Source organism: Lemur catta, chromosome 1, assembly GCF_020740605.2.
Source record: "Lemur catta isolate mLemCat1 chromosome 1, mLemCat1.pri, whole genome shotgun sequence".
NCBI classification, from domain to species: Eukaryota; Metazoa; Chordata; class Mammalia; order Primates; family Lemuridae; genus Lemur; species Lemur catta.
Genome location: NC_059128.1, coordinates 35,741,289 through 35,762,367, shown reverse-complemented (window position 1 = coordinate 35,762,367; position 21,079 = coordinate 35,741,289). Strand labels below are relative to the sequence as shown.

At 35.2% G+C, this 21,079-nt stretch overlaps 1 protein-coding gene and 1 long non-coding RNA gene across 3 annotated transcripts in view; one reads left to right on the top strand and one right to left on the bottom strand.

Annotated features, from left to right (window-relative positions):
- The window catches only part of LOC123648323, a 37,219-nt gene that overhangs the window by 4,928 nt on the left and 11,212 nt on the right, over nucleotides 1-21,079 (bottom strand). The window contains exon 2 of the long non-coding RNA XR_006738565.1: nucleotides 8,162-8,228. This is a non-coding gene — a long non-coding RNA (uncharacterized LOC123648323). The remainder of the gene's footprint in view (nucleotides 1-8,161; nucleotides 8,229-21,079) is intronic.
- HIF1A (hypoxia inducible factor 1 subunit alpha) overlaps nucleotides 1-21,079 on the top strand; it is a 44,716-nt gene that overhangs the window by 15,750 nt on the left and 7,887 nt on the right. The window contains exons 2-8 of one of the 2 annotated variants that reach the window (XM_045566040.1): nucleotides 8,009-8,199; nucleotides 8,674-8,819; nucleotides 8,905-8,989; nucleotides 13,073-13,185; nucleotides 13,835-14,037; nucleotides 17,570-17,676; nucleotides 18,828-18,975. In XM_045566040.1, coding sequence (XP_045421996.1) covers nucleotides 8,009-8,199; nucleotides 8,674-8,819; nucleotides 8,905-8,989; nucleotides 13,073-13,185; nucleotides 13,835-14,037; nucleotides 17,570-17,676; nucleotides 18,828-18,975 — 993 coding nt within the window. Of the gene's footprint in view, nucleotides 1-8,005; nucleotides 8,200-8,673; nucleotides 8,820-8,904; nucleotides 8,990-13,072; nucleotides 13,186-13,834; nucleotides 14,038-17,569; nucleotides 17,677-18,827; nucleotides 18,976-21,079 lie in introns of both variants that reach the window. The other variant, XM_045566031.1, reaches the window with a different exon arrangement.

The window sequence follows — 21,079 nt, the reverse complement described above, 5'->3', positions numbered from 1 at the left end:
AGTATGCTTACTTATATTTGAAAATGCATATCCAGATAATCACAATAAATATAAATAGTATGCCTAGTTCATAGTACTGGCAGTGTTATGCTGGTTAATTATGATTATAATCTGTATGATTACAGAAGGCACTGTAAAGCACAAACACCGGGATTTCCAAACAGAGTGTTGAAGGAGCAGGCAGTCAGCTTTCCTTTGCCTGAAATTAAAGTCAAATAGCAGATTTGGGCCAAATAGTAAATTCAAAGTAAAACTTATGCACATCGATGAATTTGGGGCAGTTTCCTGCTTCCAAGAAGCTTTAAGGGTTGTAGAGGAAGATAAATATAGCCAAATAACTAGAATAGTCATTTCTACCAGATAGCAGTTTTAGAAGACAGAAAAAACAGAAACAAAATGATGCTTGAGTTGAATCTTTAAAGTTTCTCACATAAATTTACCAAGCTGTGTATTGGGAAGGGTACCCCAGGTAGAGAGAGTAGAGTGGGCAAGCCAGAAAGGAATAATATAGTGCTTTTGAGTAACTACACTGTGAATGAAGAATGTGAGAAATGATTAGGATAAAGAGATGGGCAGGAAACTAGGTAAGGGAGGGCTTCCTTTTAAAATAATTAGACTTTGTCCTGTGTGCATTTGATGAGATTTTAAGTAAGACTAATACCAGAATTTTTACCTTGCGGTGGTAATTTGAGAGAGAAATTAAAGCAAAGTCACTGTGGTAAGTGACAATGACCAGTGGTTCCCAAACCTTACTACGTATATCATGTGCTTCCAGGGAGTTTTTAAAGACCTAAATTTTGGGGCTCTGCCTCAGATCTACTGAATCAGAATTTACAAAGGTGGGGCTGAGGAATTTGAAATGGTGGATGCCCCCAAGGTTGTGATGCAGCTAGACTAGCATTTGGGAATACAGCAAGCATTAGGTGACTATTTTAGTAGACTAAGTGGGAGGCCGTTGAAGCTCCTTGAGGGCTGTTCTACTTATCACTATATTCCTTCCTAGTACCTAGCATAGTACATGGTACTTGATGGATGCTCAGTAAATATTCTTTGAATGAAGGAATGGTGCATGTTATTAGGTTCAAGGAGGCCACTCCTCATTACTTTTTTGGTTCTCTAAATGAGCTGATACGTGGTAAACACTTAACACAGTGCCTGACACATACTAAGTGCTCAGTAAATGTTAGAGAAAATTTTCTTCATCTTTTCTTTCATAGTACTTCTCACTTTAGGTATCTGGTAATTAGCTTATGCCCAGCCAGATCTCCTGAAGTGGGTATGCAGATTGGCTTTAATTTTGGGATTCTTGCCAATAACGAATATCCAATAAGAGTATCAATGATGCACCTTACCACATTTTTAAATTATCATTTTAACTGTACAAAATATGTAACAGAAATAGTTTGAACAAAATTCTCTAAGAAATATCCAAAATAGGTGAGAATTTAACATGTTAAAGTCAGAAATAAAAAAAGCAATGGGAGACTGGACATAGTAGCTCATAATCCAGTAGCTTATAATCCCAGCAGTTTGGGAGGCCAAAGTGGGGGGATCACTTGAAGCCAGGAATTTGAGACCCGCTTGGGCAACATAGCAAGATCCCATCTTTAAAAAAAAAAATAGGCATGGTGGTGCACACCTACAGTCCCAGCTACTTGGGAGGCTGAGGCTGGAGGACTGCTTGAGCCCAGGAGTTACAGGTTACAGTGAGCTATGAATGTGCCACTGCACACCAGCCTGGGTGATAGAGCAAGGCCCTGTCTTAAAAAAATAAAGGCATATATGGGGAAAAAAGAATTTAGATTCCCACCTTACTTATCACCAAAATAAACTCCAGGTGGTTTATATCTAATAAATTATAATAGGTGGAAGCAGATCAAGATATTTATTAATTCTTTGGAAGAATGCTAATAAGGAATAAAACACTAGAAATTTCAAAGGAAAAGATTAATTTGGCTTAAAGTATTTTTTGCTCCCATAAGACAAATACAAAAGGGAACGGATTCTGGAAAAAAATTGACATCTAATATGACATGGTTTATATTTATAACATAAAGAGATTATTTAGATTTATAAAAGTAGAATCAATGTAAATTAATTCTACATGATGAGCAGATCATGAAATGTAGAGTAGAATTGTAAGAAGTTATGCAGTATATCTTAATGTCAAGCTGGCACCAAATTGAATGTTTACTGGAATGTGCAAAATCTAGCTTCCCAAGCATGTAAGAGCGGGTCAGTCAGGTTAGTAGACAGGTTAGTAGATGGTCCTATGCAAACAGCAACACAATGCTCAAAGTCAGTCAGGAGAAAAGAATAGTAACTGGATTCTCTTATGGAAATGTGCAATGTTGTTATACCAAGTAGTGACTGTTTTATAATTTTTGTTGATTTGTTTAGTGGTATTTTGGTTTCTAAAATCCCTTCAAATTGCTGCAAAATACAAATCAAGAACTTGGTGAATCTTCCTTTTGTTTTCCTGTGAAAAATGATGGAATTAAAAACCTTGAAAGTTAGATCTTGAGGGTTACCTTTCAGTGTTTATGCCACTGTCCTATCAAAATCTGGAGGACAGACAGATCCCTTTCCCACTTAAAAACCAGTTAGTCTCAGAAATCACCTCACCTAAGGAGAATACATCACTATATTATGTACATTAGCTTTAGGTGTAGATCTAAAATGGTTTTAATATTTTTAAAAAACCTTCAGCCTTTTTTCATTAATTTGGCCTAATACAAGTCAGAAGAACTTTGTCAAAATGAGTACAAAGAAAACAAGGAAGTGGCTGTGATTGCCAAACAGATGTTGATCAAATAAAACACCAACAGTGGTGATCTAAGATGTTCAAATAGCTGCTGTGTACAAATAAAGTCTACTGGGAGTGTATGGGGTAGATTGAATTACTATCATCTGATTCTCTCCCTACAGTGGTTGGCATTACCCACTTAAAGCTTTCCTTGCTTTGAAAAGCTGGTGGACAGTGGAGCAGAGAGCATCTATCTACTGTAGGTAACTTTCAGTTAGGATTTTGGATTTACAGACAGACTCCAAGGGCGAGCCTGGTCCTGAGTCCTTCTGAGTAACATAGGGTCAAGTCCTAAATTCCAAAGCCAGTCCCTTCCCCTTTATGTCTTTGGATTTGTGAAGTTGACAAATTTTGAACTTTATAATAATGGTCTAGATTTATGAATACTTATCTTGGCAATTAGAATGAGTTTTTGAGAGGCAGCCTTCTGATTTCAAGGTGGTTTTTTTTTAAGTACCAAAGGAGGCAAGAAAAGTTTCATCTTTCTCTGCTGCATCCCTTTTAATAAAAGAATCTGTTCTGTAAAGTTTGGATTCAGTCAGAAAGCTGCACTTAAGGACTTAGAAGGTCACAAGTGGCCTTAAGGCCACAGGTTTCCCACCCCTGTAAGGGACTGCAGAGCCAGACTGCTTGAGTTGGAATACAGGTTCTACCATTTATTAACTGAGTAACCTTGGGTAAGCTATTTAGCCAGGGTCCTTATCTGTAACACGATGATAATAAAGATTAAATAAGTTAATAGGTGAAAATGTTTAGAATACCACTGTGTACATAGTAAGCACCATACATGAAGTGTTTAGATTTAAAGCTGGAGGCAAAAATGCCAACTAAAGAGTGAACGTGAAAATTTCCTTGCATTTTCCTTGGACCGAAGACTTTAAGAAGTGCTAGGCAGCTAAAACAATGACATATAGTTCACATCTATCAGTTTGGCAAAAATTAATAATAAGATAAAAAAAGATCCATAATACGTAATACTGAAGAGTGCATGCAGGAATTGATATACACATGTATTGGCAGAGACAAAATTGGGTACAGACCTTTTTGGAAAAGTATTATCTATAAAAAAATTTAAATAGCACCTCTTTTATGTCATGAAATTTCACTTCAGAATGTCTGTCCTGTCAAAATACTGACACAAATGAAAAACAACAACAAAAAACTACTTGTATCTTCAAGACCAGAAAGTTTTTTCACTGAATAATACAGTTGGGCGATATTTCTTAAAATTTATACATTAACTTTAAGTCTGATCAAGTCAATTTCTTAAAAGTCAATATCTTTATAATTAGGAATTCTAACAGGCTTTTTGTGTGTAATTAGTAGACAACACAGATGACTTAAGATGTCTGCAATTATTTTATGTTCCTAATCTAAGGAATAAAACATTTTCTGTAAAACAACTATTGATTGGTTATTCATGAACTTTGTACACAAGCTTTAATAAGACACTGGCTGAAAATTATTTTTCTAAATATATTTCATATATGAAATAACTTCAAGATACGATTGTTAGTTTCATGTACAGTACTGCATGTTAGATAACAATAAAATAATAAGTATGCAAAAACCATAGCACCACAGAGATTGAGCTATTTTGCAAGTTTACTCAAACACTTATTCTAGAACAGTAATGGAAATGGGTAAACTATTCAAAAGACAGAATTTTGACTGTACTCTTAACTGAAATAGCACCGTATACAGGTACTATTGATATGTGTAAAAATAACATAGGGCCCAGCACTGTGGCTCATGCCTGTAACCTTAGCACTTTGGTAGGCTAAGGCAGGAGGTTTGCTTGAGGCCAGGAGTTCAAAACAAGCCTGGGCAACATAGTGAGACTCCTGTACAAAATATTTTTTAAAATTAGCTACATATGGTGGGGCATCTCTAGTCCCAGCCACTTGGGAGGCTGAGGCAGGAAGATCACTTGAGCCTAGGAGTTCAAGGCTGTAATAAGCTGTGATCACGCCACTACACTTTAGCCTGGGCTACAGAGCAAGACCCTGTCTCAAAAAAAAAAAAAAAAAAAAAGATGGCAATTGATAGAGAAATACAGTGACTTTATTTGCATGCTGCAAATCTACTTATTTCCTTCTGGTCTACACATTTTTCACTGTGCAGTGTAAGTAGTAAAACAGATAGTACAAGAGTCATCTCTGTGGGATCTAGGCCCCGTGGTCTAACAGAAATAATTCTTGGTCAGTATTCTGATTCTGTGGTATATGACTGATAAAAAAGAGCCTTCCTGTGAGTAGACAGGCTGGACAATTCAGATTCTCAAACTCATAAGAGCTTTGGAAACTAGCTTTAAGTTTAGGAAATGTTTTAAGAGCTCCCACAGTCACATGTGAAGAGCATCCTACAAATTTCTCCATTAAACCTTTATTATAGGTCCCCTGATTGCCTTCTGTCTAGACTGTTTATATAATAAAGGACATAATGATTTTCATCACCTTCTTCATACCTAATGTAGGTTTGTCAATTCTTGAGGTGTCATATTACTTATTTTCTTCAAGCTCAGTTTTCATCCAAAATCCAGGCTCATGCTCAAATTCTTCTCACAGTCTGCACTAGCTTAAATATATTGTCCTTGAAATGTTTTGTCCAACCTCTTGTTTCTAATGGATTTGTTTTAGAAGCTTATTGCCATACTTCGTTATCTCCAAAGTTCTGGACAATACAGGTATTTCTAAAGGTATGGAGACATTTCATCACCATGGTTAGCTTGATCGGATAGCCTTTAAGAAAACTGTATCACAGGTATTATAAGGATTTCAGTTTTTTCACCCAGTGTTTCATTTGGGTAGTAACTTGTCAGTAGCTTACATCAGTTGAGTAGTTTAGAAAAAGAAGGGTAGGATAGTAAGTCTGATTAAAGTTGCTTACAAGATTCTGAACACCTGGACTAATTGTGGCATTTGAAATAATATTCAGGTTTATCATTAGGTCATTGATCTTCACTCTTTCTTTGGGTGCTTTTATTTGGACCAGATAGGAATCTGTTCCCCACAGCCATCACTGCCTGTCACCTACCACTTTAAGAGGTGAAAAATGTGAAGGAAACAGCATCTGTTAGGGTCAATGGGAGCCAACTCGGTTCCTCCATCTCTTTCCAGGAATATTGTGTGGAACTCCAGTATATATATAAAATCGATTTTTACAACTGTTTTAGCCAGGCACGGTGGCTCAGGTCTGTAATCCCAGCACTTTGGAAGCTGAGGTGGGAAGATTTCTTGAGCCCAGGAGTTCAAGACCAGCCTGGGCGACACTGAGAGGCCCCATCTCTACAAAAAATAAAGAGTTGGCTGGGCATGGTGGTGTGTTCCTGTAGTCCTGTCTACTCAGGAGGCTGAGGCGAGCTACCACACCACTGCATTCTAGCTTGAGTGACAGAAAGAGACCCTGCCTCAAAACAAAAACAACAATAAATTTTTATACATTTTAAGTTCAAATTGAAAACATTTACAATCAGTGAGAATAATGAGGCAACTCTATGTGAAAAATAAAATTGCAGACTGTTGATGTTGTTACATTTTCAAGTAGCCTCAGCAATTAATTTCTGTTTTTTAAAAATGTACACCATTGAGAACATCCTGGTTCATATAAATAAGTAGTTACAAGTGATAACAGTTTTTAATAGTTCAAATTAAATCTCAAGGTATTCAAGTTAAATTGATCGAGATGCTTGAACTGAAATTCTTGCATCAAAGTTCGGTTACTGCAATAACAAATGTTTACATTCCTTATTAAAGTATAAAGGTCAATTAAGCACACAAACTTGAGTAAGTGCTAAAACTATAGTATCACTATGATCACAATACAACATAACAGGAAAACTGGGTTCTATGATTGTATCTTTCAGCTTTGCAGATTATTTGGAGGAAAGAGAGGGTTGAGGTGGAGACAATTACTACCTCATTCATAGGATGTAAGGAAGATTAAGTGAAACAATGCTAGCAAAGTCCTTAGCTAAATGCTCAATAAATCATCATGGCTGTTTTAGTAAATAACCGATTTAACAGGATTGAGTTGAGGGGCCTAGGAGATCAGCTTAAGTATTTGAAATAGAAGCAACATTCTCCACTAAGAAGATAAACATTGTGGAAGAGCAAAGATTTTAGAGTAAAAAAAAAAAAAAAACCTGGGTTCAAATCCTGGTTGCTATATAATGGCTGTTTTTAACTTACTGAATCCCAGTTTCCTCATTTATAAAATAGGGACAATATTTAGCCTATTTACAGGTTGTTTTGAGAGAACTAGGTACCTGGTACCTAGTGTGGGGAACATAATAGGCTTTGATAAACAATAGCTATTAAGGAAACAGCTTAAGGACAGAACCAGGTTTAGCCTTGCGTTCATCTGGGTCAGGAGGAATAGATGCCACTAGGCAGTTAAGCAAAGGAAGATAGCTTTGTTTGGTATGACTTATGAAAATCTTTCTGACATTATTCTTGGATGAGTTCCCTAAAGATATAGCATTGTACTGACACCTTTATCTTTGCTAACCCGTCCCTTTAAATTCTTGGTATTGTGCCACATCTTTTCTTCTCCCATATCTCTGTACTTATTTACTACCTATTATCCCTGTAATAGATAAGGGGCTGCTAATGGTGTAGGCAACTGAAAACAGTGGCTCATTATAACTGCTAATATCATTTCCTATAGCTTATAGTCAATATCGTTCATGTGGTAGGGTAGAAGGTGAGAAAGTATTGGAGTCAAAAACCAGTTTGTAGCTATTACTGTTCTACCTGCTTAACAACTCTTGCTTTCAAGTTAGTATGTACAACTTTACATAGTTTCTCTAGACTTAATTATATTGGTTTCTCTGTGTTAAGTCTACTGTTGAATGACTATGAGGTACAGCCTTACATATACAGGTTACCTTAAGTTTTTGGCTAAAACAAAAACATCCTCTCCAACTTGACACACCAGGGAGAAAATACCTGCTTTGGACAGGTTTAAAGCTTGACTTCAGACTTGTGAGAATTCCTTATGTCATCAGTAATCCAAAATTTTTATAGCTGTCTTTTATAATCATTCATCTAATAATAGTAGACAAATCTCCATATAATTTAATTACATGGCATCTTCTAATCCTGTGATAGGCAGAAATGTAAAATTGGTTTTATTCAAGCTAAGGCAAATTAACTTATATACATTTTCTGTCTCTTTCCCCCTTTTTTTTTGTTTAAGTAGGATAAGTTCTGAACGTCGAAAAGAAAAGTCTAGAGATGCAGCCAGATCTCGGCGAAGTAAAGAATCTGAAGTTTTTTATGAGCTTGCTCATCAGTTGCCACTTCCCCACAATGTGAGCTCGCATCTTGATAAGGCTTCTGTTATGAGGCTTACCATCAGCTATTTGCGTGTGAGGAAACTTCTGGATGCTGGTGAGTTGTTTTATAAGGGCATAATAGGCCTGAAAATTAGAAATCAGAACTATTAATAATTAGAAATTATTTTTAGAAGGAGGTCACAATGTTTTTATTTTGTATACCCCATTATGTTGTGGTATGTATACTTTTTATAATTTTTCAGTAATCGTTACTATTTTCACCAAGTTTTTTTCTAATAAGTTTAGTTACTCTTTGAAATAATCCTTCTGTTTGCATTGTAAATTGTTTTGCTTTATTCTGTTAAACATACTCTAAATTCTTCTCTAATATGACATTCATGTTATTATTTGCTATTAAAGCTTTATTCAGGAATTTTTAAGATAATAGCTTTTTTTTGCTTTTTCTCCTCTACCTATGTACCTTTCTTCCTTTAAAAGCATGACCCTTCTTTATTTTCAGTGGTTTCTCTTGCTGTATTACTTTAATCTTTTTAATTATAAGATTTTCCTCTTCTTATGCCCTTTTTAGGTGATTTGGATATTGAAGATGAAATGAAGGCACAGATGAATTGCTTTTATTTGAAAGCCCTGGATGGTTTTGTTATGGTTCTCACTGATGATGGTGATATGATTTACATTTCTGATAACGTGAACAAATACATGGGATTAACTCAGGTAAAATAGCCTCATATTAAGAGCTCTTACATATGTTTTTATGATTTTTATGATGTAGACCTAATTTTTAAAAATGTGTTTACAGTTTGAACTAACTGGACACAGTGTGTTTGATTTTACTCATCCATGTGACCATGAGGAGATGAGAGAAATGCTTACACACAGAAATGGTAAGAAAAGCCTATTAGTTGCTTTAATGTGACATGTGGTTTTAATCAGATACTGTTATTAACTTAAATTTTGCTATTGTACTAACCTATGGCAAAATGCTATTTCATGTTTAATAAAATGTTAACTCTATTATTAAAACTCTTAATCTATTTGTAGGAAATTCATAGAAATACCTTAAAATACCTAATTCCATAAATAATTATATATATGTATGTTTGTATGTGTGTGTGTATGAATAGATAAAATAAAATGAAAAAATAAATAAAGATCAGGACCAGGGGAGTGATAAATTAAAATACAACTTTAAGACAAGGAGAAGTCATAATTTACAAATGGCAGATAATAGGATTTTAGATAGTTATTGAAGTTGAGATACCAATTTGAGTCTGAGCTTATTCTAGGGGCCCCAAGAAAGAAAGGAAAAGTTCACCAGAATTTTAAGAGTATAATAACTGCTTATTTAAACATCTTGGGATGTTCTCAATAATTTGAGACTGTGCAGTTAGCTTACAAGGTATCACATTATGGACATCCACACATTAACAAAAAAAAGACACCAGGCTGGGCGTGGTGGCTCAGGCCTGTAATCCTGGCACTCCAGGAGGCCGAGGAGTGAGGTTTGCTTGAGGTCAGGAGTTTGAGAGAAGCCTGAGCAAGAGTGAGACCCCATCTCTACAAAATACAGAAAAATTAGCCAGGCGTAGTGGTGTGGGTCTGTAGTCCCAACTACTCGGGAGGCTAAGGCAGGAGGATCGCTTGAGCCCAGGAGTTAAGGGTTGCAGTGAGCCATGATGATGCCACTGTACTCTAGCCTAGATGACAGAGCGAGACTGTCTCAAAAAAAAAAAAGGGAAACCAAGACCTCTAACCTTTAAGAATGAATTTTTTTAAAAAAATCACATGTTCCAAGATTTTTGGGCAGTACCTCTTGAATTACAAAAACTTAACAATTAAAGTCTTTTCCACATCTGTGCCTCCTTAAACAGTATATACTGATCATAATTGAACCTTTCTTCCGTGTCTAAACGTTGCCATAAGAAAAATTTGTTATTCTCTACAGTTCTTTACTACTTTTCAATTTAAGTATATAAGGTTGTTTGCTTCTATATTAAACAACCTCAGATTAGTAGTACTTTTTGAATAATTTTAAGGTTTTCTTTTTTTATCTCATGTATAATAATAATAGCTAACTTCTACTGAGAGAATATTCCATGCCAGTACACTGTTCTCTTCACTTTATATGGTTTAACTCCTTTATTTCTCACAACAACCTTATGAAGTTAACTGTTAACAATTTCTAATTTATGGAGGAAACTGAGGCACAGTTACTGAGTAACTTGCCCAACATTACTTGGTTAGCAAATGGCAGAACTTGGCCTGCCTGAACTTGGGTAGACTGGCTCCATAGTCCACGTTCATTAGTACCTTAGAGATCTTTTCATGTTTTTGCTTTCACTACATTCTGTCTTTTTTCAGTAGGTGCCCTCTCCTGTTTTCACTTCATATTGTGTTTTTACTGTGAACTTGGAAAACAAGTACATACTTTTTAGACTTCTGTATAAAGGAGGAGTGAATATGCTCTGAGCAAGGACCCAAGTGGGTTGTTAATGAGTTTAATATATGAGATCTAGTGTTTAGACTTGAGGTCTGTATTGACCGCTCAGTCAGTGCTTCCCTGGGGCTAGACTATAAATGGATGGATATTAGGAAGCCTTGCTTGGATTTGGTAATGATGTTAATACATTATTCTAAATCAGATAAAGTCTTAATATAGTTTAAATGTATGTTTTGAACCAAATGTTCTTTTTTAAAGCACACAAACATTTTTTTAAGTCATTCCTAATGGAGTTAATGAATTTTTGATGTTTTGTTGGGAAACTAAAATGCAGAGTTTCACTTTTAGAAATGAGGGCTGTCGCAAAGCATCACATTTTAATGATACACTAAGAGCCACTGGTATGTTTACACAAATAATCCTGTAATTCTTTCATTTAAATTCTGAATATATGCTTTAGAATTCATAAATTATGAAATATGACTTATTTTAGAGAGCTGAAAATGTAGTTTTTAAAAAAGTTTTTTTCCATTAGGAAAATGCTAGTACTTTTCACTTACCTTGGTTTTTAAATTTATCTGCATCTCCCCATTCAGAGGCCTTGGGTTTCTTCCAAAGGTCAGTTTAATTCAAGCTTAGATTATGAAGGATTGAAAATACCCTAGGAAGTTTACATGTGGATCTCTACTGCCATGACCACAGTCATTACCACCTACCCCCGACACATACACCTATGCCATCACCAAGACCATTTTGATTCTTGTGGTGGCTTTTAAAAATCTACTCTTGAATGCTTCTAGGAAGGGCAAATTCAGTCCTTATTTAAGTAAACCCAAGATACTTGCACTGGCACCAGGATTGCCCTGTCTTTCCTTGTTCCATTAGCAAATAAGTATGAACTAGAACTCATCTTCTTCCTCAAGAGTCCAACATTTCTAGCTATCTCTGCCTAAATTTAAACTTATTCTCTTATTTCTTTTCCACTTGACAGTGTTCTTTTAGTATACTAGCCTTAAAATTTCCAGATTTGATTTCTCTCCTTTCTTATTTCCATCAGTTTTCAAGTTTTTATAGATTCCACCTCTTCATTTATCTTTTGCCACCCTTCTTCTTGCTCCTATTGCTACTGGCTCAGCCTCTCATTACCATCACCTTATTCTAATTCTGACATACCATAGATATTCAGTGCTAAGTTAATGTTCCTCAAGTTCCTGATTGTGCTTCCAAACTCAGAATTTTTTTAAGCCCCATGTTGTATATTTGGGCTGAATTCCTCAGTTGAGCATATGAAGTCCTCCATAGAATAGCACTCACTTTCCCTTCTAACTTTATCTTATTACTCTTCTACATATACTTTATACTTGCAGACAAACTGTACTATCTACAGTTCTCCAAATGTGTGCTATTTTTCTTATTTCTGTGCTTTTCACTCTCTTTTGCCTGGAAAGCCCTTCTAACCCATCTCTGCTTACTGAAATTTACTGAAATTCTAGTATCTCTTTTTCTAAGTGGGTCTTATTGATTCTCCTTGACTAGAAGATATTGCATAATTTCTCTCTGTGCTTTATGTCCTTACAAGAATGTAAGTCTTGAATACTTAACTCTTCACTGTATTGTTGTATGTTAACGTTACTGTACTTAACTCCATTTGTAACTTCTCCAAGAAAGGAGTGTGTCTTATTCATCTTTGTATCGCTTGCAATATCTAGTCCAGGTTCTGAATGCTGAATATCTTTGTATGTGTTTTGAACTAGGCTGACCAATGAAGATAAGAAATCAAGACGCCGTTTGCTTAGTCACCCAAGTTAATATCATTTTTTAGTTATATGAGGTTTGGAATGGGAGTGAATAGACTTGAATTTATTTAATTCTGACTTTGCTTTATTTCTGTAGCTTTTGATAAGTCACTCAATCTTTTTTTTCAATAGTAACAAAGTAGAAATAATTTCCTGCCTGCTTTACAGGATAACTCAAGGAAAAAATCAGATGTATAAAATGCTATTTGCTATTAAAAAGAAAGTTGCTATTTTATTATTTATTTATTTATTTATTTTTTGAAAGTTGCTATTTTAAAAGTTCTATAAATACATTGCGTGCCTGTTATAAATTGTGCTAGCATGTTTAGTAAAGGATAGGAAGTTTGTGGAAGTTCTCTTTTTGGGCATGCTTATACACTGATAGCACAGTTATAAAGCAAACTTATACCATTTTTATATTTCTTTGTAGTTTGATCAAGTTTACTGACATGAATGATTAAGTATTATCCCAAATATGGATTCTCTTTCACCAACTCAAGGAATCACTGTAGTCTAGTAAATCACTGAGTGGAATGTATCAGATATCTTGGCTGTATGAGAGTGGGTCAAAGAGGTGTGAATTGGCTGGGTGCGGTGGCTCATGCCTGTACTCCTAGCACTCTGGGAGGCCAAGGCAGGAGGATCGCTTGAGGTCAGGAGTTTGCTACTTTTATTGTAACAAATTTGTTTATTGAGTTCTGTTTTACAACTTTATTCCATACTTTCTTTAGGCCCTGTGAAAAAAGGTAAAGAGCAAAACACACAGCGAAGCTTTTTTCTCAGAATGAAGTGTACTTTAACTAGTCGAGGGAGAACTATGAACATAAAGTCTGCGACATGGAAGGTAAGTAAAAAGGATTTGTGAGTGATGATGTACTTGATCTGTAGATAAATTCATACATGTAGACATTGCTAGTATTAAGGTAACTTTAGAATTATGAGCAGAATTTACAGTTGTTCCTTGGTGTTTGGAGATTTAACATCTGCACTTTCAACTAATTTGTCTGCGATCCCCCAAATCCAAAATAGTGTGGTAATTTGCCAATTTGGGGCACAAACCTAAATTATGTGAATTGTGGCATTGAGGTACCAAGGTAACTTAATCAGTTTGCTTTGCCAACCACCCACTATTTGAATCCTCTTAGAACTTAATTTTGTATTCATCATTATTTCATTTCTTTGTTCAGTGTTGAAACAGTCATCAGAGCAAAAAATAACTATCAAACAGCTCTGATGACCAGTTGAATGAAAAAGCAGCCCAGATTTATATGAGGGGAATATTTTAAAGAGTAATCTATGGTACCTGGAGAGTAGGTCATGGGTGGAGTTGTGGGGAAGACACTTATTGATTTTTAAAAATATGGTTAATCCACTAATGATGGTAAATTTTATGAAAGCTTAAAACTCGCCATGTCAGACTCAACTACTTATCTCTGCATTTTTTTTTCTAGCATTGTAAATTTTTAAAAATAACTTTTTTTCTTCATACATAGGTACTTCACTGCACAGGCCATATTCATGTATATGATACCAACAATAACCAGTCTCAGTGTGGGTATAAGAAACCACCCATGACGTGCTTGGTGCTGATTTGTGAACCCATTCCTCATCCATCAAATATTGAAATTCCCTTAGATAGCAAGACTTTTCTCAGTCGACACAGCCTGGATATGAAATTTTCTTATTGTGATGAAAGGTAAATTAGATCAAAAATGTAAATGTGAAATTTTTAATTAGTCTATAGCATTTTTTAATGTTCACTATAGTAAAGGCTCATTGTTAAATTGTATGCTTTCCACTAAGCTGAATAGGATAATACTTCCTGGAACTCAATAATATTAGATTAACTTTCTAAATTAATTCAGCCACATATATTGAACACTTACTACGTTGTACTATGAACACTTACTTTACCAGGTCTATCCAAATATTAAGATGAGCTCTTTTTTCTTTAGGGGCTCTGTTTATTTAAAGAAAGAAAATACATACAGTGAATGTTTTGAGGAAGGATAGATTACATGTGGTTATGGACTAGAAAGCCAAGTCTTTGGACATCTCTTCATCCTCCATATTTTCCTTGAACAGCTTCAACTCTGCTCATGGTTTCTCCCACTATTTCCCAAATTCAGTTCTGTAGCTACTACTATTTAATTGCCAACTTGATAATTCTATAAGGATAGATAATTCTTTTGCATTGTAAACTAAATATTTCTGTAACTGAACTGTATCACTATTTCTCCCAAACAATAGCATTGAAAACTGCTTTTCCTTCTATATTGCTTATTGTGGTTAACACACCACTGTAGACACAAGTCCAGGAAAACTTTGGAAGTCATCCTTTTATCTTCATTGTCTACAAATTGGTCTCTAAATCTTACAGATTTACTATCTACGTATATCTCTTGATCATTCTCTCCTTTCCACCATTGTGTGCCTGTCATTGAATTCTTTAGTTCATTATTACCTTGACTTGAACTGTTGCCATAGTCTCTTGCACTGCCTTTCTTCCAACAGATTTGGGCCCTTTTAATCTTTTATCCAGATTACCAGATAGTGGACTTCCTAATGTGAACATCAGATCATGTCATTCTCCTGTTAAAAAATGCCTCAATTGCTTCCCTTCATCTTCACACATAAAAAAGCTTTGTTTAATAAGAAGGAGATTTTTATCAAATGAAGATGTGTATTTTAAAAGAATGAAAGAAAAATAGACCTACACAGTAAAATCTAACCTCCTAGCATTGCAAACAAAGATATTTACCATGTGGCCCCTACCTACTTCTCCAGATTAATCAGGAGGAGGGGGACCACGCATTCTGATGTGGCCCCCAGCGCCCTACAACCAGAGAGCTCCCCATGCTGCTTAGTGCCTTTGCACATACTTTCCTAATCTGCAATGAAATTTTCTTCACCTCCTAACACATACTTAACTTCCAAGAGCACCTACTTTTTTGTGGAACTTTACTTGTCCTTCAAGAAGAAACTACACCATTCCTTGTACGTACCTCTGTCATAGCATTTATTCTCCTATTGTTCTGCTTGTCTTATTTTTCACTCTAAGCCTGTGCAATACAGTGGCTGAAGGCATAGATTCTGTAGTTAGACTACTAAATCCTGGCTCTGCTGCCTGTATCCAAAGGGACTTGGACCAGTTAGTTCTTCTCTTTAAACACAGTTTCTTCATCTTTAATAACACCTGTTTTATGGGATTAACTTGAAAATTATATGGTAAAACCAATTTAAGTACTTAGCCATAATATAAAGTAGACAAAAATCCCCCACTCTACTGATGAGGAAATGTGACAGAACTTTGGTTTTGGAATCACATAATCTTGGATTTAGTCCTGGCTTGCAGCTCTGGTACTTACAGTGTGGCCTTGGTTCTCAACTGTTGTAAAACTCACATTCCTCATCTGTAAAATAAAGGTTATACTGCAAAAGGTTGTTGTAAGGATTAAAGGAGTTAAATGCATAGTACACACAGTGAGTGCTTCACCATTGTTGTCAGTTTTAAGAAAATAAGGATAGAAAAGCTAAGAACTATTTTCTGGTATTTACTCAGTATTCATGTGAATGTATGCTAGAACAGAGATGCCCATCTTGTTTTGAGGAATTATTTTTCATCTTTTGAAAACTTAAAGTAACAAAGTATAGGGGAGGCTGGGGAGAAAGGAAGGTCATGGAGCAATAATGAGAAAGGGAGTATCATTCACCTCTGGTTACATCAGAAAATTAGCAAAATGATCATGACAGAGAAGTTAAGAGTAAAGACAGCCAGTTTACAGATCAACCAAGAAAGGTTTTGAGTTTGACCAGTAGACTGTTATTTTCTGGTTAGAGCTCTTGCCAAGAACTTCATATCTATAGTCCCTAAGAACTAAGATACAGGAAAAAATTTGCTCAATTTTAAGAAAATCTAACATATCAAGCTTTTAACATCCCAAATATCCCACAAACCACTATTATTTATTGAGTAATGTCCACTTATCATCATTCAACACATTTATTTAAACATCTGCTATGTTCATGGCACTAAAGTAGGAATGAAGATTAATGGTTCCTGCCCTTAAGACATTTACAATGAATGAATGGTATACAACTTTAGATCACAGATGTCCTAGTCCATTAAAAACACTTTGTGATCACATTTTCTGGATTCCCCCCATACCCCCTGCTTTCATGCACAATATAAGCTATGTCACTTTCTAAAGTTAAATTAACTTTATGTTTCTTCCTCCAATATACATAAAATTGAGCTTCTTGGCATCCCATAGTAGTAGGAATATCTCAGATTGAGAAGCACTGATTGATATCTGATTAAATCAGAGCTTCCTAAGTCAATGAGTAAGACCCCCACTGATCTGATCCTTCTGCTTCTTCGGCAGCCATCATCTCTCTCTACTCGTCTCCACTAACCACATCAATAGTCTTTGTTACCTGTACCATAGGTACCTGTACCATTTTCTTTATCTTTGCTTATACTATACCTTCTTCCTGAAATGGTTTTGCCTTTTCTTCGATTCTCTTCTGTACTGAACTCATAAGTCTCCTATAAGAAGCTGTCCCTCATTCTACCATTCCTTCTCATGGACAGGGATGATTCTTCTGATTCCTGGAACAGATTCTCATCACTGCATTTACCACATTGTTTCATAAGTAGTATGGTAAGTGTACCAGAAGATTAGCCACATGTTGAGTTTTGTCTTTGCATTTTCATGCCTAATACAATGCCAAGCACACAAAGGTTTGAATAGTGAAAGTGTTTTTAGTTCTATAGGAATTTTATTTAAATGTACAAAATATAAGACCAATTAAAAGTATTTTTAAAGTATAATTTAAAGAAATATGACTTTGTTTAAAAACAGTATTTTCCTTTATAATGCTGCCACCTAGTGTTGATGTGTTTAGGAATATCCCTTTGTAAAGAATTGAGGGCTTTGGTTGGGTTTGGTTTTATTTGTTTGTTTTTTTTTTTTAAATACATTCTTCTGCAGAGCCATTTGGTTTGGTTTTTGACAAGTCAGTTTTCTATTTATTTTGTAATAAACTGCACTTAATAACTATAGAGTTACTAAAGATGAGGTGTTAATTTATTCTAAGCAAAGAAGGACACTATTTTTGAAAATTCACTTGTCCATAAGATTAATGCATATCAGTTATTCTAGAGAAACAAATTTTTATCAGTGTATCCCCCCTCTTTTTTTTAAACTTACACATTTTACTAACAGAATCACTGAATTGATGGGATATGAGCCAGAAGAACTTTTGGGCCGCTCAATTTATGAATACTATCATGCTTTGGACTCTGATCATCTGACCAAAACTCATCATGATAGTAAGTACAATGGAAGAATTCATGAATATTCTAATTATTTAACTCTTGCAATCTCTTTACTATTTGGCTATCTAATTTTCTGGTTAAAATGAACCAGTCTTCCTAGACTAAATATGTTAACAGACTTCATAGGGGATCTTGACTGTTAAATCTATGTTTTGTACTTGTTACAACAAATATCAGTAAAAGTAGAATCATTTAATAATATATAAAATTTCCCTGACATTTTTAAATATATAAACTTTAAAAAAAATCAAATGTTATAGAGTATTTAATAGCATCATTTTCAGAATCTGCCTAAATACAATGAACAGTGGTTGGTATATAGAAGGCACTAAGAAAATATTTGTACAGTCAGTCAGTGAATGTGAAAATGATTAACATCATGCACTTGTGGTAACAAGTACCCTTGACATAGATATGATTCTGAATTTTACTCAAATGAATGTTATTTAAGATCCCCAAGGTAAGTTAAACTTTGGAATTTCTCACTTGCCTGTTTAATCTGAACCTAAACATGACTTCCTAGTGTTATTAGGGATATCTGAATGCCTCTGAGTTAGTGTGATTAGTCTTGAACTGAAGAGTAGGCCCAACTCTGCAGTCAGAGCCCCAGAACTCATGACATATCATCATTATGATTCATTCAGTACTTTCTTCCAAATTAATAATTAGATTGTCCATTGCCGAAAGACTACAACATGGAATTCAAATATGCTAAGTACAGCTTTTTGAAGCTTCTTTGGTTCTGTGGAAACTATAGCAAGAATTTAAGGAAATGGTAGCAGTACCACTTTCTTGAATGCTTCCCATGGAATCAAGGTCATTGATCTCTCGACACTTTCAACATAAGTCATTAAAGGAATTTTAGTCACTGCTCTCTCTCATTCCTGACTTTTCTTTTATTCCAAGTGAAGACTGGCGGAAAGGAGTTTTATTTGGAGGTTTAGAAAAAGGAAGTATTTTTCAGCTGTGCTGGGGCTTTCTCTTGCTCTCCATCAATTTAAACAGTTACAACTGATTCCATTAAAATAAACGTTTCTCCCCTTTTCTAAAACAATGACCAATATTCAACATCTTTTCATTTGATTGAAAATTCAAAGTTAAATTATTATTTTCTCTGCATGATTCTTTTTCCTTTTCACTCCTAGTGTTTACTAAAGGACAAGTCACCACAGGGCAGTACAGGATGCTTGCCAAAAGAGGTGGATATGTTTGGGTTGAAACTCAAGCAACTGTCATATATAACACCAAGAACTCTCAACCACAATGCATTGTATGTGTAAATTATGTTGTGAGGTAAGCTTGAGAAATAAACATTTTTGGGGAACAAAGAAGTAACTCTTTTTGTATACTCTGTTCATTTATAGAGAGAGAGAAGATTAAAAACATTAACTGAATTTGGCTGGGCGTGGTGGCTCATGCCTATAATAAGCACTTTGGGAGGCCAAGGTGGAGGAATTGCTTGAGCCCAGGAGTTCTAGACCAGCCTGGGCAACACAGTGAGACCCTATCTCTACAAAATAATTTTTTAAATTAACTGGGTGTGGGGCCACACACCTGTAGTCCCAGCTACTTGGGAGGCCAAGGTGGGAGGATCACTTGAGCCCAGCAATTGAAGGCTGCAGTGAGCTATGATCGTATCCTGTGCTCCAGCAGCAGTGGCAGAGCAAGACCCTTTCTCTCTTAAAAAAAAAATTAACTGAATTTTATTTTACTTTTTACATTTCTACCAAATTAAGATTTTTCAGTACTTTGACCTAGGTTTCCATTACAACTATTCCACAGTGATGCCACTAAATAACTATCAGTAGTTGTCTATCCCCATACTTTCACTCCTGTTTTTAAAAAGACCTTGGAAAAATTCCAGATCTATGGATTAGTTTGCTCTACTGATACAGCTGTCAGCATATCCTATCTCAAGACAGCTATGTTATTTTTGTAGGGAGAATATTGGCCTTGGAAAGTTAGGTTTGAGTCATAGCTCTGCTATTCATTAGCTCCATGACCTTGGGGAAGTCTCTTCATTTCTTGAATTTCATCTATGTAAATACGGTAATGCTTACTTTAAAATGTTATAATGAAATTCTATGTGAGATCACTTTAAAAGGCTGTATAATGGTGATACATGGCTCCTGTATATTCACGAACTCTTCTCTTAGTTCATTGGTTTGTGCATATTATATATATCTTAAATTAATCTTTCATTTGGTCTATTTCACTAGGCTCCTGCCCTATCTAGTCTACCTGTCCATATTACCACCACATTCTAGTCTATCTTCTGCATTACTACCAGGCTGAGCTTTCTAGTGTGGATATCTCATCATCTCATTTTCCTTAGAATTTTTTAAAAGATACCTTTATCATACACACCCAAGATAAATCCTTGCCTATGTGCATAGCATCATTTCTTGTCATCATATTCATGATTTCATAGAGTTAGCCCTCCCTCTAAAATCTATAGTCACATCTCTTAGGAAGACTTTGGTCATTTGATTTTATTCTTGCCACTTTTGACACCATGTTTTAATATTAGTACCAAAGAGTTGTTTTGTGACTTTACCATTTCATAAGAATGCCCCATTTGCAAGGTCCTTCCTTTCCCCTCAACCCCAGTTTGCCTAACAAATTGTTACCTGCACCCAAACATTTCTTTGTCATCAAACATTTCTTTAATTCTAATCAAACATTTCTTTCATTATTTCAGCTTGTTAGCTTCTCAGTGAAGCAAGCTTTCTCCATTTTAGCAATTATCATAGTGTATTTTAATTGTTTACACATCTGCTTTCATAATGGGTTATGAACTTCTTTGAGGGCAAGGGTTGAGTATTTTGATCTTTGTATCCTCAGTTCATTTTACATAGTGAACATTTAATTAAAGGAGTAATAAAATTTACATTTAAGCCAAACGCAAAGATGGAGCTATTGTTCATCATCCCTCTTCAACCTTATCCTGAAGATGGTATCACCATATCATTTTCTTACCACCAAAGAAAGTTTGGTATCTCTCTTAGAAAAACATTGGTTATTTATCTGTATATATTCAGGACCATCCTTAGGTCATGCCTCATATGTTAGAGCCAAAGAGTTCTTTTCTAGCTATTTCATTATATGTGGATCAGTACAAAAATTCTGAAGATCTATTTGTGTCCTTCATGTACTTGACTGCAAATTTCCTTGTCACCACCACTTTTCCCAAAAGGTATCTGAAGCTTTTAATTGAAATTACTGAAATTACTTTGTACTGTGAATCTTCTTAGGTCTTTATTTCATACTGGCATTTTAAAACCCTAAATGTGACAAAGTATGCCTGAGAGATCATACATCTCAAGAAATCTTAAAGTCTTAAAATGTTCTTTTTTTTTTTTTAAAGACAGGGTCTTGCTCTGTTGCCCAGACTGGA